General features: G+C 49.1%; 1 protein-coding gene across 2 annotated transcripts in view; it reads right to left on the bottom strand.

The window, feature by feature from the left end:
* Positions 1-11,681, bottom strand: part of KLHL14 (kelch like family member 14) — a 66,235-nt gene extending 54,554 nt beyond the window's left edge. Inside the window, exons 1-2 of one of the 2 annotated variants that reach the window (XM_068932798.1) lie at positions 11,622-11,681; positions 8,916-9,895 (exon numbers count right to left, since the gene is read on the bottom strand). In XM_068932798.1, coding sequence (XP_068788899.1) covers positions 8,916-9,850 — 935 coding nt within the window. In that variant the 5' untranslated portion in view covers positions 9,851-9,895; positions 11,622-11,681. Of the gene's footprint in view, positions 1-8,915; positions 9,896-10,453; positions 10,521-11,621 lie in introns of those variants that run through there. The other variant, XM_068932799.1, reaches the window with a different exon arrangement.
* Between the last annotated feature and the right edge of the window lie 668 nt (positions 11,682-12,349).

Raw genomic sequence — 12,349 nt, 5'->3', positions numbered from 1 at the left:
TAGGAATTGTAGTTCCTGCATTGCTGTCACAGACCTCGTTGCTTTCTGTACGTCCTATAATGATGATATGTGCAAAACAGATCATCTGAACACAAGTCTCTCTAAATTAATTGCGATCTGAACGCTACAGATATCCTTACTAACAACTCAGTGAATGTATGAAGCATTGTAAGCAATTTGAACCAAAGGAATTTTTACCAGCAAAGCTTATATTGGTAAATGAGTTGCAAAACCTCCTGTGTCATGTATCTTATTGGCAGAACTGATTTTCCATATTGTTGGCAATTCTGAAAAATCTTGAAGAAACCTCCTTGATCCTGAATAATTTTTAAAATATAACTGATGAAAATGTTTGAATTTTTTTCCCTTCCCATCTCCTCCTTTTTTTCTTCTCTTGACAGAAGTAGACATGGAAAAGCTTACAGAATGTTTCAGGGTAGTCAAATCTTCATTTTTCTCATAGAAAATTTCAACCAACTTTTCTTATTGACATCATTATATACTGTGAAAAGTCAGAAAGCTCCTTTTTCTGCTTGATCATCGATTGGATGAGTATGACTACAGGAAGCGTCTGCATCAGAAGCTGTGTCCTGTCCAGTTGAGTCTCCTTTTCATCACGGAGCTGAGGAAAAGAAAGAGAACTTGCTCCTGCTTCATATAAGCTATGACTTGTTACTTTTTCCACTGGCTTTTTTTTTTTCCTGAAAGGTGGCAGCAGTGAGGGGAAGACAGGAAGAACCAGCTGTGGCACCAACTTCTACTTTCTTCCAGCTTCACTGCAAACAGTCTGTTTCCGTTGAACTTGGCAGCTGATAGTATTTGTTCATTGTCTGCTTTCCAAGAATACAGCAAAACGTGTTGACTAGTAACAGTACTAGGCATGACAGTCTTTAAAGAAAATTTTAGGAAGCCAACAAATATGAAAAATGATGCCAGGAGGTATTTAATAATGGATTGCAACTTTGCATATTCTTTAAGTTCTTCAGCAGGTAATTTGTTAAACCCTGTAATACCAGGCAGGATCTGTTTCAACAAAATCAGCCGTAAAAAGAGATGTTTACAGGGCAGTTGAGTCCAACCCAAAACCTTTATTCAGGATTCCTATTAGCTTCCTTTATGTTTGATTTTTGCAGGATATACTTTGCGATAGGATAATGATAGCCTTTCCTAGGTATGGAACTGCTTTACTTTTTAAAAAACAGAGAATCTTGGCTGCTTTTCCTAAGAGTTGTCCGAAGAGATAAAATGGTGCTTTTTACAGACTATGAGGATTTTTTCCATAATGCGAGTTTAACAGAACCAATGCCTTTTGTTTTCCACAGAAAATTATTTTCTGTTGATTTTACGCTCTACCTTTGCTCTCCTCAGTCCCCCCCCCCCCCCCCCCCCAACACACACACCTCCACCAGAAGGCTCCCTGTACTCCCTCTGGAGTACAAATCCAAATAATTACACTGAGGCAGCTCTGTTCCGTTTAGCGGTCAGTAATTACAGACTCGGAACCTCCCAGTTCCCCCGCTCTGAGGAAAAACTACAGCGACTCAAGGCCGCAGCACGTCCTCAAAAGTCCAAACGCAGAAAGGGTCTGCGGGACCCTCTCCTCCACACCTCTGCTCTCCATGGGACGTCACGGAAAGAGACCGGCAAAGCCTCAGACAGGACACGCAGCCGGGTGAGAGGCAGCTGCGTGTGATGCAGCGTTTGTAAAGGTGCTCCCTCAGTATAAATCATACCACGAGGACTTTGTTGGAGGGGGAATTTCTTTATTTAGGAGGTTCTACACCACCTGTGAGCCAAGAGCTGCCCGACACGACAGTCTGGGATTGCGTTGCCAAAGTGGGCAAGCGCAGCACAAGGCCTCATGGGAGACAGCTCCTTCCCTTTGGGGACTCGCAGGATTTGGAAATGAGCTGCACAGACTGTTGCAGATGGTGGAAAGGGGCACCTTTGCTGAAGCACCACATCTGAGGAGGAAGTTCAAATTCCCCCAGGCATTTCACCCTGAGTTTGAGTGGTTTTTTTCTAAATTGACTCTGTTTTTCCTGGAATATAGTTAAGGAATTCTGCTTTGAGAGCTTAGAAATGCAGATTACATTTACATATGTGTGTGTATCTGTGTATATAGAAAGGGAAAGGGTGCAGATACCACCCCGCACCACAGCCTTTCCACAAGTACCAACCAGGTGTACGTCTTCCATCTTCTGCTACTCTGCCTTTGGGGTTCTGCCAGGTGAATTTGGAGAAATGCAGCCTGTGCCTGCATTTCTGATCCCCACTCTCCTTTGCCAGAAGCAAAAGCAGGCCCCGCTCCTGCAGGACAAGGAGGAGGAGAAGGACCACCTTGGCTGGCTGCGGCAGCCAGCGACAGGGGGGAGAAGCTGCTTCGCATGGAGCAGAGAGGCTGGGAGCAGAAACAGTGGTGAAATGGGGAGCCTGGCAGAGGGCAATTGAGACAGGGGAGAGGGCAGGAGGAGACGAAGCTCAAGTAGGACACATCTGGGGAAGACCCCATCTGGTGGACTGGCGCAGGGTGGGCAGAGTGGTGCAGAAGCAATGAGAGGCCCGTGAAGGAGAGAATGGTAAGGAAAAACAAGTAGTTTGGGGGTTCAAAAGGCTCTGAAGCAGTGGTTTGAGAAACAAGTTCTGGAGCAAAGGAGAAGAGATGAGGTAGGAGCTGGAGAACCGGGGACTATGTGTTGCCTAGGGACATAAATTCGGGGGGGGGGGGGGGCTGAGAGTTTGCAGAGGAGAACTACCTCAGCTAGGTATCTCTGAGAAAGACCCCAGGTGGCAGGAGAAGGCACACCACCTTCTCTTGTCTATCTACAGCTGTTAGAAAGACAGTTGCCCATAAAAGAGACCATTAAAACATCCCTTATAAATTATGTTTCTCCTAATGAGTAGTATAACTGGGCTGGGAAACCGGCTATCACCAGCGCCATACCTTTCTCAAGTATTTTACCATTCAGGACATTTTTGTCTTTAAGTAGGCTCTGAAGGACGGTCTTGACCCCCAGCAGTCATCTTAGGACAAGAGTGCCCCCTCTGACAGTTATCTGAGCTCTGTTTCTCCCTCCCTTACAGATATTTAAGCATCTCTCCATGGGCACTTCAGCACCAGCCTGTCTCCACAGGCAAATGAATGCACACAAGGCAAGTAAGGCAAGTAGGTGAGACTAACTAGGATTAAACTGTCTACAGTTCTGTGGTTCACTTCCCTGCAGCCTCTAATGTGTCAGTCTCCATCCTGCAGCTCAGCTGAGAGAGTCCTGGCACGGGTACAATTTACTGATATTAATTCAGGCGCACAAGACCTGCTCCTAAGCCCACGGAAATAAACCGGAGGCTCACATTCACTTCATCCAAACCCTAATGCAAATGTAAATAATTCATCAAGGTATGACTTTTATCCAGACATTAGTTTTGGATCTGAAATACTTCTCACTTGCAATAAACCATGGGTGTAAATATTACTTACAATTACTTACAAATCCAAACGCTGGATTTAGGATCGCAAAGGAACAGTCAGGTGGCCAGCTGCTACAACATATGACAATGTAATTCAGTGAAAAACAAGCAACATTTTTTTTGCAACCACCAAACTCCCTCCCTGGAGATCCTATGAAAACCTTAGCAGAAAAAAAGAGTCAAATTGAACTCTAGTTTGCCAGATTTGTAGACAAATACAGCGTACTCAGGAAGGAAATTATTTAATTGCCAAGACACGTAACCAGTTTCTTCAAATTTTTAATCTACTCAGTAATAAAATAAAACAGACTCCCACATAAATGCTGGGGTCTCGCATCATTCGTAACTTACATTTGTCCTCTTCATCAACAGTTACCACCCTCCTACCATGTGAAAACTGGTCACATCACTGGTCACTGCTAGTCACTGGTCACTGCTGGTCATTAGTGTTGTCATTTGCACTAAAGTTAAGCAGCACAACAGTCTGCACAAAACTCTGACCCACTGAAAGTAAAGGAGCCGCTCTGTCCCCAGGTTAGCTTCAGCAGCACCAGAATTTGCACTTCTAATCTCTCTCTAAGGTCTATTAGTCCAGGGAAGAAAAGTACAAGAACGCACAGACCCAGCTGTGGTAGAGGACTGGGCTGAATCTAGTAAATAGATAGCATGGTCAGACTTAGCCTTCTTGTTTCTTTATCTTTTTATTTCCCTCCTCGCTCTTTCAGTCTTTAATTCTGTATTTCCTGCCTACGACTTTTCCCACCTCAGGTCACTTGGTTGATCTCCATGCATTTTTTCTCCCTCACGTCTGAAATCGCTTTTCCAGAAACTGAAATACTTAGCTGTTACTGACAAGAGAAGCTGTTTTTTGCCAAGAATTAGTTTTTTCTTTTGTTTCATTCACTCTCTTCTTTTTATGTGCCTGTTTTTCTTTGTTTGTCTATTTTCCTCTGGGGTAGTCTTCCATCCTTTCTCCCTCCTCCCTTCAAAACTGTACTCCTTGCTCTCCCCTTTTCCTTCCTTGCTTGCATTATTTGTGCCCTGTCTCTCCCCTGGGGTATCGTATTTCCTTTCTCTTTCTGCGTTTTCCTTCCCTCCCAGCTTTACTTTCCTCACTCTGCTCTCTGCATTCAGCTGCCTGATATAGCTGTAGAGCCGTCTAATTGCTGCTGTGCCTTCAAATCCTGAAAGAAGCTGACCAGCCCCAATTCCTATCGATTTCAGTAGGAGTTGCAAGTGCTCTGCAAGTGATAAACAACTCCCAGGCCATAATGGGCTGCCTCTTCCCACCCTGCCGACCTTATTATGGCTATCTGAAATACACCTAACTATAAATAGTTCCAGGCAACTCAAATTATAAGATCGTCACAAGGTATTGTAAAAAGGTAACAGTCTTTCTGTAAACCATTGATAGTAAGCCCTGTAAATTCATTTTTTTCTGTAATTCTCCTTTCTCTGTCTCTAGCTATATTGTCCACTAGCACAAATCAAATGCAGTTTACAAACTAAGAGTTTGCTAGCAGTGATAACGTTTTTAACCATTTTCATTGTTGCAAGTTGACATGGAAGCAATGATAATTCTTACTAGCTCATCCATCTTTAAAACTCAAATTCTTTCCAGCAACCCAGGAATGCTCTAACCCAGAACTTTCTTAAAATTGTGAAAGTACAATGGGCATTATATCACATATATTTAGATTAGATAATAAAGCACTGAGATATTTTGCGCAACTAAATACTGTAGCAAAGTCCTGAGAGTCAAAAAAATAGCTGGAAGATGAACGTTCTGTTTTACCTAAAGTGCAATTTTTTTTCTTGAGAATTACAGAAAACATGAAATCGAACAGAGTTATCTGTATCTCTTCAGGGATAGCCAAAATCATTTACGCCAGAGTTACTGTAATAAGTCCAGGATCACTGTAGTGGGCCCACTCCACTCTATGCTGCAATCAGTTGGAATTTTTTCTACTGATGTCAAAACTGATTATACCTCAAGAAGCTTTAACAGTAACACTGAGGCCTACTTTAGGTGAAAATCACCGAAGCCAGAAAGTTCCGGTATAAACCTGAAAAAGGGAGATCAAAGTCAACAGAATTACTAACTTGCTTAGAGTTAAGCACCTGATTAAATGCCAGATCAGAGCCAAAATACCCCCCTCCCATGATAAAGTCCCCAACTGAAGAGGGTATGGCAGGGCTCAGAGGTTGGGAAAGTTATTCCTCAACTTTTTAAAAATAGTCATTTAGCCGCTGTACTCTGAAAAATAATTTTACAAAAATGCATTGGGGGGGGAGGTTTTCAAGTCTTTGCCTTCTCTCAGGAATTCCTCCCCAAAATCTGCTCTCCCTGCAGGTAAAATCGCTATTCTCTTCTTTTATAGAGTCCTGACAATGGCACACAAAAAGTCAAATCAGATACCTCACAGCCCAAACATCACTGACACTTCAGGATTTGCATTTGTGAAACAAACGTTATAAATAACTCTGTTCATGCTGCAGAGATCAGGTCAGGATCCAGAACTGCTTCCCACAGTTACACTAGTCCTCGAGCCCTGACAACAGCAGAAACTGGTACTGGTGAGAGAAGCGAGCACACCTTATTTAGAACATACAGAACAAGTTTAGAGAAGAAAACACTGGTACGTTTACAGGTGTAATTCAGAGCAGAATGACCATACTTTAAGCTTCCCGATAAACACTCTTTCTGTATAAGAAATACAAGTAGGTCAAATCCCAGAGTACCCCAAAGTGGTAGTGTGCATATGTGTATACATATGTATATGTATGTGCTTTTTTTTTTTTGAAGTAGCATGCTACAAAAAAAATTGTTATTAAAAGGCAAAAAGGTTATGAGCAAGTTCTAATACTGAGTGTGATTCTCCTATTTTCTTCAATATGCAGTAAGCAGATGACTATGCCACTGTGCTGCTTCTTTCTGTCACTAATACTTATTATACTGCTTAAGTGGAACAATTAATCTCTTTCTAAAGGTGGTGGGAATCTTCTGTGAATAATATTTCATAAACCTTTCTTGAAGTTCTGAATTATCAAGGTCACAACTGCTCACAAAACAAGCAATGAAGTTTTAGAGTCCTTCTCTGTGTAACAGTTTTTATCTACTTGCTCACTTCCACAATTGTCCAGTTACTTCAAAGATTTCCTTTTCCAAACTAGTAACTTGATAAAACGTTTGCTCGTATTTTTTCTAAAAATAAAATTCTACTGAATGTCCACCTGTCAGAATCGCAGTTTTAGAAAAACTAAGGAGAACAGGCCACGTAAGTCTGGAAATGTCTGTTGTTTGGAGTATGTTTCTTTCATTTCTTCTTTCATGTTTAAGAAGACATTTGTATGCTTAGACAGGCTGATGAAATCTTAAAATGATGGAAGACTCAAAGGCGGACCTTACTGCCTGTTAAAAATTCCCAGGAATATCGTCCAAGACTCAAAATGAACTAAAACCAATTGTATTCTGTATCACAGCGTATTTCAACATCTCCAACGTTTTAACATTTAAATCTCACTACTTTAGAAACATACATCAGAACTTAGTTAGAAGGTTTTAGCTCTAACTTCAGCGATACCAAAGAACTCAATCAATAGAAGCTAGTTAGAATATCCTCACTAAACATATGCTAAAGTTGAGGAGGTGACGGTGTGTTTTCACCTGTAACAGTTAAGTCAAGGGTCTCTGAAATATTATTATCTGCACTTACATGCAGACCTATTACAAAGAATAAATGTAGTACTTGTAGTCTCCCATAAGCAACTGCATGGGTACAACTTCGAATCTCATCTAGGTGTACTTAAAGCCCAATCCTTTTGTGTACTCTGCTGCTTAAAGTAAAAGACAGCTTCCAGCAGCCAGAGTATCAGATTCTCGCAGCATCCATGACACTTGTAAGCGTTCAGTGGTCAGAACACCACTACATATCCTTCAAATGACATGGACCAGTGAAGCTGGAAGGTATCGCCACTGAACCACGCCGGCCGGTATCTCGGCAATCCACCAGGACACGAGCCCCAGCACGCCCCAGGTGCTGTGTGCAGACTCTTGACTAAGGCAAAGCTGGTGGATTTTGCATTCTGAGAGTCAACAGTTTTGAACAGTGAAATGTAAAGGATACACACCAGCTCTAACAGCAGCATCTCCAAAACACTTCACGTTGCAGAATGCTTGTATTTGTTTTTCACTGTAGGGTTTAGGAGTGAGAATCGCTTACACAGTAAGGCGATAGGTACAACACAAAACACTAACAGAGCTGGCTACCTAGAGATAATAAAAGAAGGCACAGCATTTCTAAAGTTAAATCATCAGAGTGCCTATTACAATTAAGATACAAAGAATTCTCTGCACTAATACTCACTGAGCATACTATCTAAAATATTTATTGATGTACTACTCTGTTGCTACTGTTAGTCATTAATAATATCCACATATTAGTTAAAAGGCAGAATAATATATTCTAAGTGTGCGTTGATTTTCGCACTGCCGCGTCACCGTGTTTGGAGGACAGTCTTATCTTTCCATTTTCGAATGAAATGAAGTGTAAACATATTTTAAAGGGAGAAAAATAAATGTCCTCTTCATTTAGGGTATATTTACTATTCATTAAACTATACGCCGTGCTTCTAGTTCCTAACACCAACCTCATATTGTCAGTCTTTGACATCATGATTCATTACCTTATTAAATGAAAATAACTGACATGTCATAGATATAAACACTATGAAGTCACAAGTTTTCATGCCCAGTACGGACATTATCTGAGCATCAGCAATATGAGAACGTGTGTGAATAAGAAGATTATTTACAAAAATAATTAAGCAGACTTAGGACTTGGACATTACAGCTTAAAATGCCCTGAAGATGCAACTCCTCATTAAGGAGTAAAAATGGGAAGGGGGAAACAAAGAGAAAAGATCGGCCTGCAACAAATAATTACAACGGGTTTTCAAATCACGGACTTTCACACGCGCGCTGAAATCTCCCACTGACGCTCCCGCGTGGCGGACGAAACGCGCCGGCGCGCGGAGCCGGCGGTCACCGCAGCAGCCGGGCGGGCCGCGGCCGCGGGGTTCAGCCCCGACGCCACTCACACCCCGGCCGCCCCCGCCTCCTCCCCGCGGCGGCGGGGCGCAAACTCCGCACCGACCAGGAAACCGGCGGCAGGGACCCCCCCCCCCCCCCGCACCATCCCCCCCGCCTCCCCCAGCGCCGGCGGGGCGGGCGCCCTCCTCGGCGGCTGGAGCGGCCCCGCCGCCCGCAGGGGAGGGGACAAAAAGTTTGGCGGCGGCGGCGCCGCTCCGCGGGGGCGGGCAGCTCCCCCCCCCCACCCCGGCCGCCGCCGCCCCGCGCCCCCTCGGGGCTGCCCGCCGCGGCTGGCCGCCCCCCCCTTCCCCCCGGGGGAGGGGTGCGGGGCTCGGCGCCCCCCGGCGCGGCTCACCTGCTGGCCAGGCTCTGCCGGCAGTGCTGCCTGAAGGGCATCAGGTGGTAGTTCATGGCGTCCAGCAGCAGCTTCTGGCACACGGGGTCGGTGCGCATGAAATCCACCGACTGGACCCGCTCCACCAGCTCCGGAGCCGGGATGAGGGCGAAGCGGAGGCGCTTCATGAGGTCCGGGGCGTACTGCATGCGGGTCTCGCGGTCGTGCTCCAGCCAGAGCACGGACATCTGGAAAAGGGCCAGCTCCGACTCCACCGGGGGGGGCAGCGAGTCGAGCAGGGCGCGCATCTCCTCGAAGTTGAGCAGCAGCACGTCCTCCACCAGGTACTTGTTGGCCAGCTTCTTGGTCTCCTCCAGGCCGTGCAGGGCGGCGATCTTGCACACCTGCTTGTAGTTCTGCACCGAGATCTGGTCGTTGAGGAACTGCACGCACAGCTTGGTGACCTGCGGGATGTGCAGGATCTTGCTGACCGACAGCACCTCCTCCACCGTGTCCAGGGAGAGGGTCACGTTGGCCGTGTACAGGTACTCCAGCACCAGGCGCAGCCCGATGGACGAGCAGCCCTGCAGCACCAGGTTGTTGATGGCCCGCGGGCTGGCCAGCAGCTTGTCCTCCGGGGAGGAGGACGGCGTGCCGGGCTCCTCCGGCGGCTGCGGCTGCGGGTCTTTCGGCGGGCCCCCCAGGCCGTCCTGGGCGCCGGGCCCCAGCCCCAGGGCGTGGGGGTGGCCGCCGCTCCCGCCGCCGCTGGAGAAGAGCGATCGGAAGTACTGGGAGCAGGAGGCCAGCACGGCCTTGTGGCAGTGAAACTGCTGGCCCTGGGCCGTCAGGGTCACGTCGCAGAAGAGCTGCTTCCTCCACAGCAGGTTGAGGCCGTGCAGCAGGTTGTCGCTGTGGCTGGGGTCGAAGGTGGAGGTCCTGTCCCCGGATCTGGACATGGCGAGCGGCCTCCAACACACCTGCCTTTTAAACCCTCCTCCAACCTGGGCAAAGGGGTGGGTGGAGGGAGGGTGGGGAGGGGGACGACACAACAATAAATACACAGCTTTTTAGAGGCCTGGAGGACTCATCTTGACCGTATGTGCGGGGGTGGGGAGGAGGGGGTGAAGGAGGGCGAGAGCAGCCGCGGGAGGAGCGCGCCCCCCCCCCCCCCCGGAGCCCGGCGCGGCGGCCGCGCAGCGCCCCGCGGCCGCCCACCCTCGGGGCCGGCGCCCGGCGCGGGGCTTGGCTTTGTCCGCCGCGCACCCACGGGCTCGCGGGGTGAGGCCGCAACTTGGGAAAGCGGGAGGATATTTATTTCATTTTTTTTTCCCCCCTCGACCTCCTCCCTCCCCCCCCCCCCGCAAACACATGCATACATACACGCACGCCACCCCTTTCTCCTCCCTCCGCGGTGCAAATTGGGCTGCTCTCCAGGGGAGGAGCGAGGAGGTAGGGGCCGTGTTCAAAGCTGAGCCACCCCCGCCCCCCTCAACCCCCGCCGCCCCCCAAAAAAACCCGAGCGATCAAACAAGCCAAAAGACACAATCCCCCGAACCCACCGCAAACTCTGCGATGCCCGGAGAAACTACCAAGTGACTAAAAGTCTGACTGCCAAGGCAAGCCCCCGTCCCTGCCCGCTGCCCTCGGGCCCGGCCCCCGCTCCGTGCCCGGCTGCTCTCCCTCGCCTCCTCGCTTTGCAACTCTGCGGCGCCGGCATCTGCTTCACCCCCGTGTGCCTGTGCCGGAGCGTCCGGGGCCGGGGACCGGCGGTGCCAGGCACCAAAGTTGAGCCCCCTCCTCCGCCCTAGTTGGGAGGCTTTGCAAGACTTCGCAACCTGCGAGAGGAGGAGGAGGAGGAGGAGGAAGCAGCAGCCCCCAGGCCCGGAGAGGGGCCGCCTGCTCTTGTCCTGCCCGGCTCGCTTCTCCTCTAAGCCGAAGGCGCCGCTGCCGTAACTCCGGTAACTGCGTGAAGTTCAAGTTGGGGGAAGGACGGGGCGGGGGGGGGGGAGGCTGCGGGGAGCAGGGGCCCTGCCCGGCGGCGGCGCCCCCTTTCCTCCCCTTCCTCCTCTTCCTCCTCCCCTCCCGCGGGCGGCCCGGCGTGGCCGGCGCTAACCTGCAGCCGCACCTGCGGGGGCTGCGCGGCCGCCCACCCGCGCCCGCCGCCTCCCGCGCCGGGGGGAGCCGAGCCCGCCGCCGCCGCCGCCGCCCGCGCTCCGCCGCGGGATCCCGCCGGGCCCCGCTCCTGCCATTGCAGCGCGCTCAGCCTGCCCGCTGCCCCCGCGCCCCCAGCCCCATCTCTCCCCTCCGGCCCCGGCCCCGGCCCCGGCGCGGCTCCCCGGCGCGGCGGCAGACATCTCCCAGCGCCTCTCCCTTTAAGTGGACCCGGTCAACCCCCCCCCCCTTCCCCACTCCCCGCTACACACACACACACACACACACACATACACACACACACACACACACACACTCCTCCTCTTTCTCCCTCCCCTTCTTTCTTCCTCGTTTTGCCCATTTCTTGCAATCGGAGTTTATTCTGCAAACGCGTTTGTTACACAACTGCCCCCCCCAGCCCCTCCGCGCACACTTCCAGCCCGGGCGCGCACACACTCACTCACACACGCACAGACACACACACGCATACACCCCTTTCCTCTCCCCCAACAGCAAACAAATCAGGAGACACAAGAAAATACACAGAGACGGTTAGACACAAGGCCAGAAACTTACCTGCTCCACAACCAGCTGCCAAAGTAAAGGTTCACTTAAGCTCCCCCCCAAAAAAATCAATTGTCCTTCCTTTTTAAAGGTTTGCTCGCTCCTTCCAAAAAAAAAAAAAGGGGGGGGGGAGAAAAGAAAGAAAGAAAGAAAAAAAAAACCTTCTGGTTCCCAACTCGGAGCAGTCACTCTTTACAATTTATTTTGTCGTACATCATTTGATCACCATGAATTAGCAACAGCAAGAAAATGTACGAGAGAGAGAGAAGGAGAGAGAGAGAAAGAGAGAGAGAGAGAGCGCAGAGCTTTCTGCAAGAGAAGAAGAAGAAAAAATGTACGTGTGACAAATTATGCTACCAAGAAACAACACATCATTATCCTTGGGCCTGGGGCTCAGTGAGTCGTAACGAGAGTAATAGGAAATCCACGGTTGGGGAGAGAAACGGTCGTGCATGGCCGGTGGAGAGAGACCATACAGGGGGATGGATGCTGGAGAGACTCGCAAAATTATGGCTCAAGGCTATTGTAAAAATTGTCGAGCGTAAATGACTGCGATTTCAAACATCTTTGGAAGAAAGAAGGGGAAAAAGCGAGCCCCCCCCCCCTCCTCTCTGCCTGCCTCCCTCCCGCTCTCCCTCTCTCTTCTCTCTCTCTATAAAGAACCGTCAAGTTTTAGTGCGCATTGCTAATTAGTCAATTTCTCTCTGCCTTCACAGGCTGGCGACTTTGCTGCTGAGCTG

Source organism: Struthio camelus, chromosome 2 (genome assembly GCF_040807025.1).
Source record: "Struthio camelus isolate bStrCam1 chromosome 2, bStrCam1.hap1, whole genome shotgun sequence".
NCBI classification, from domain to species: Eukaryota; Metazoa; Chordata; class Aves; order Struthioniformes; family Struthionidae; genus Struthio; species Struthio camelus.
This window is presented reverse-complemented; position numbering and strand designations above follow the sequence as displayed.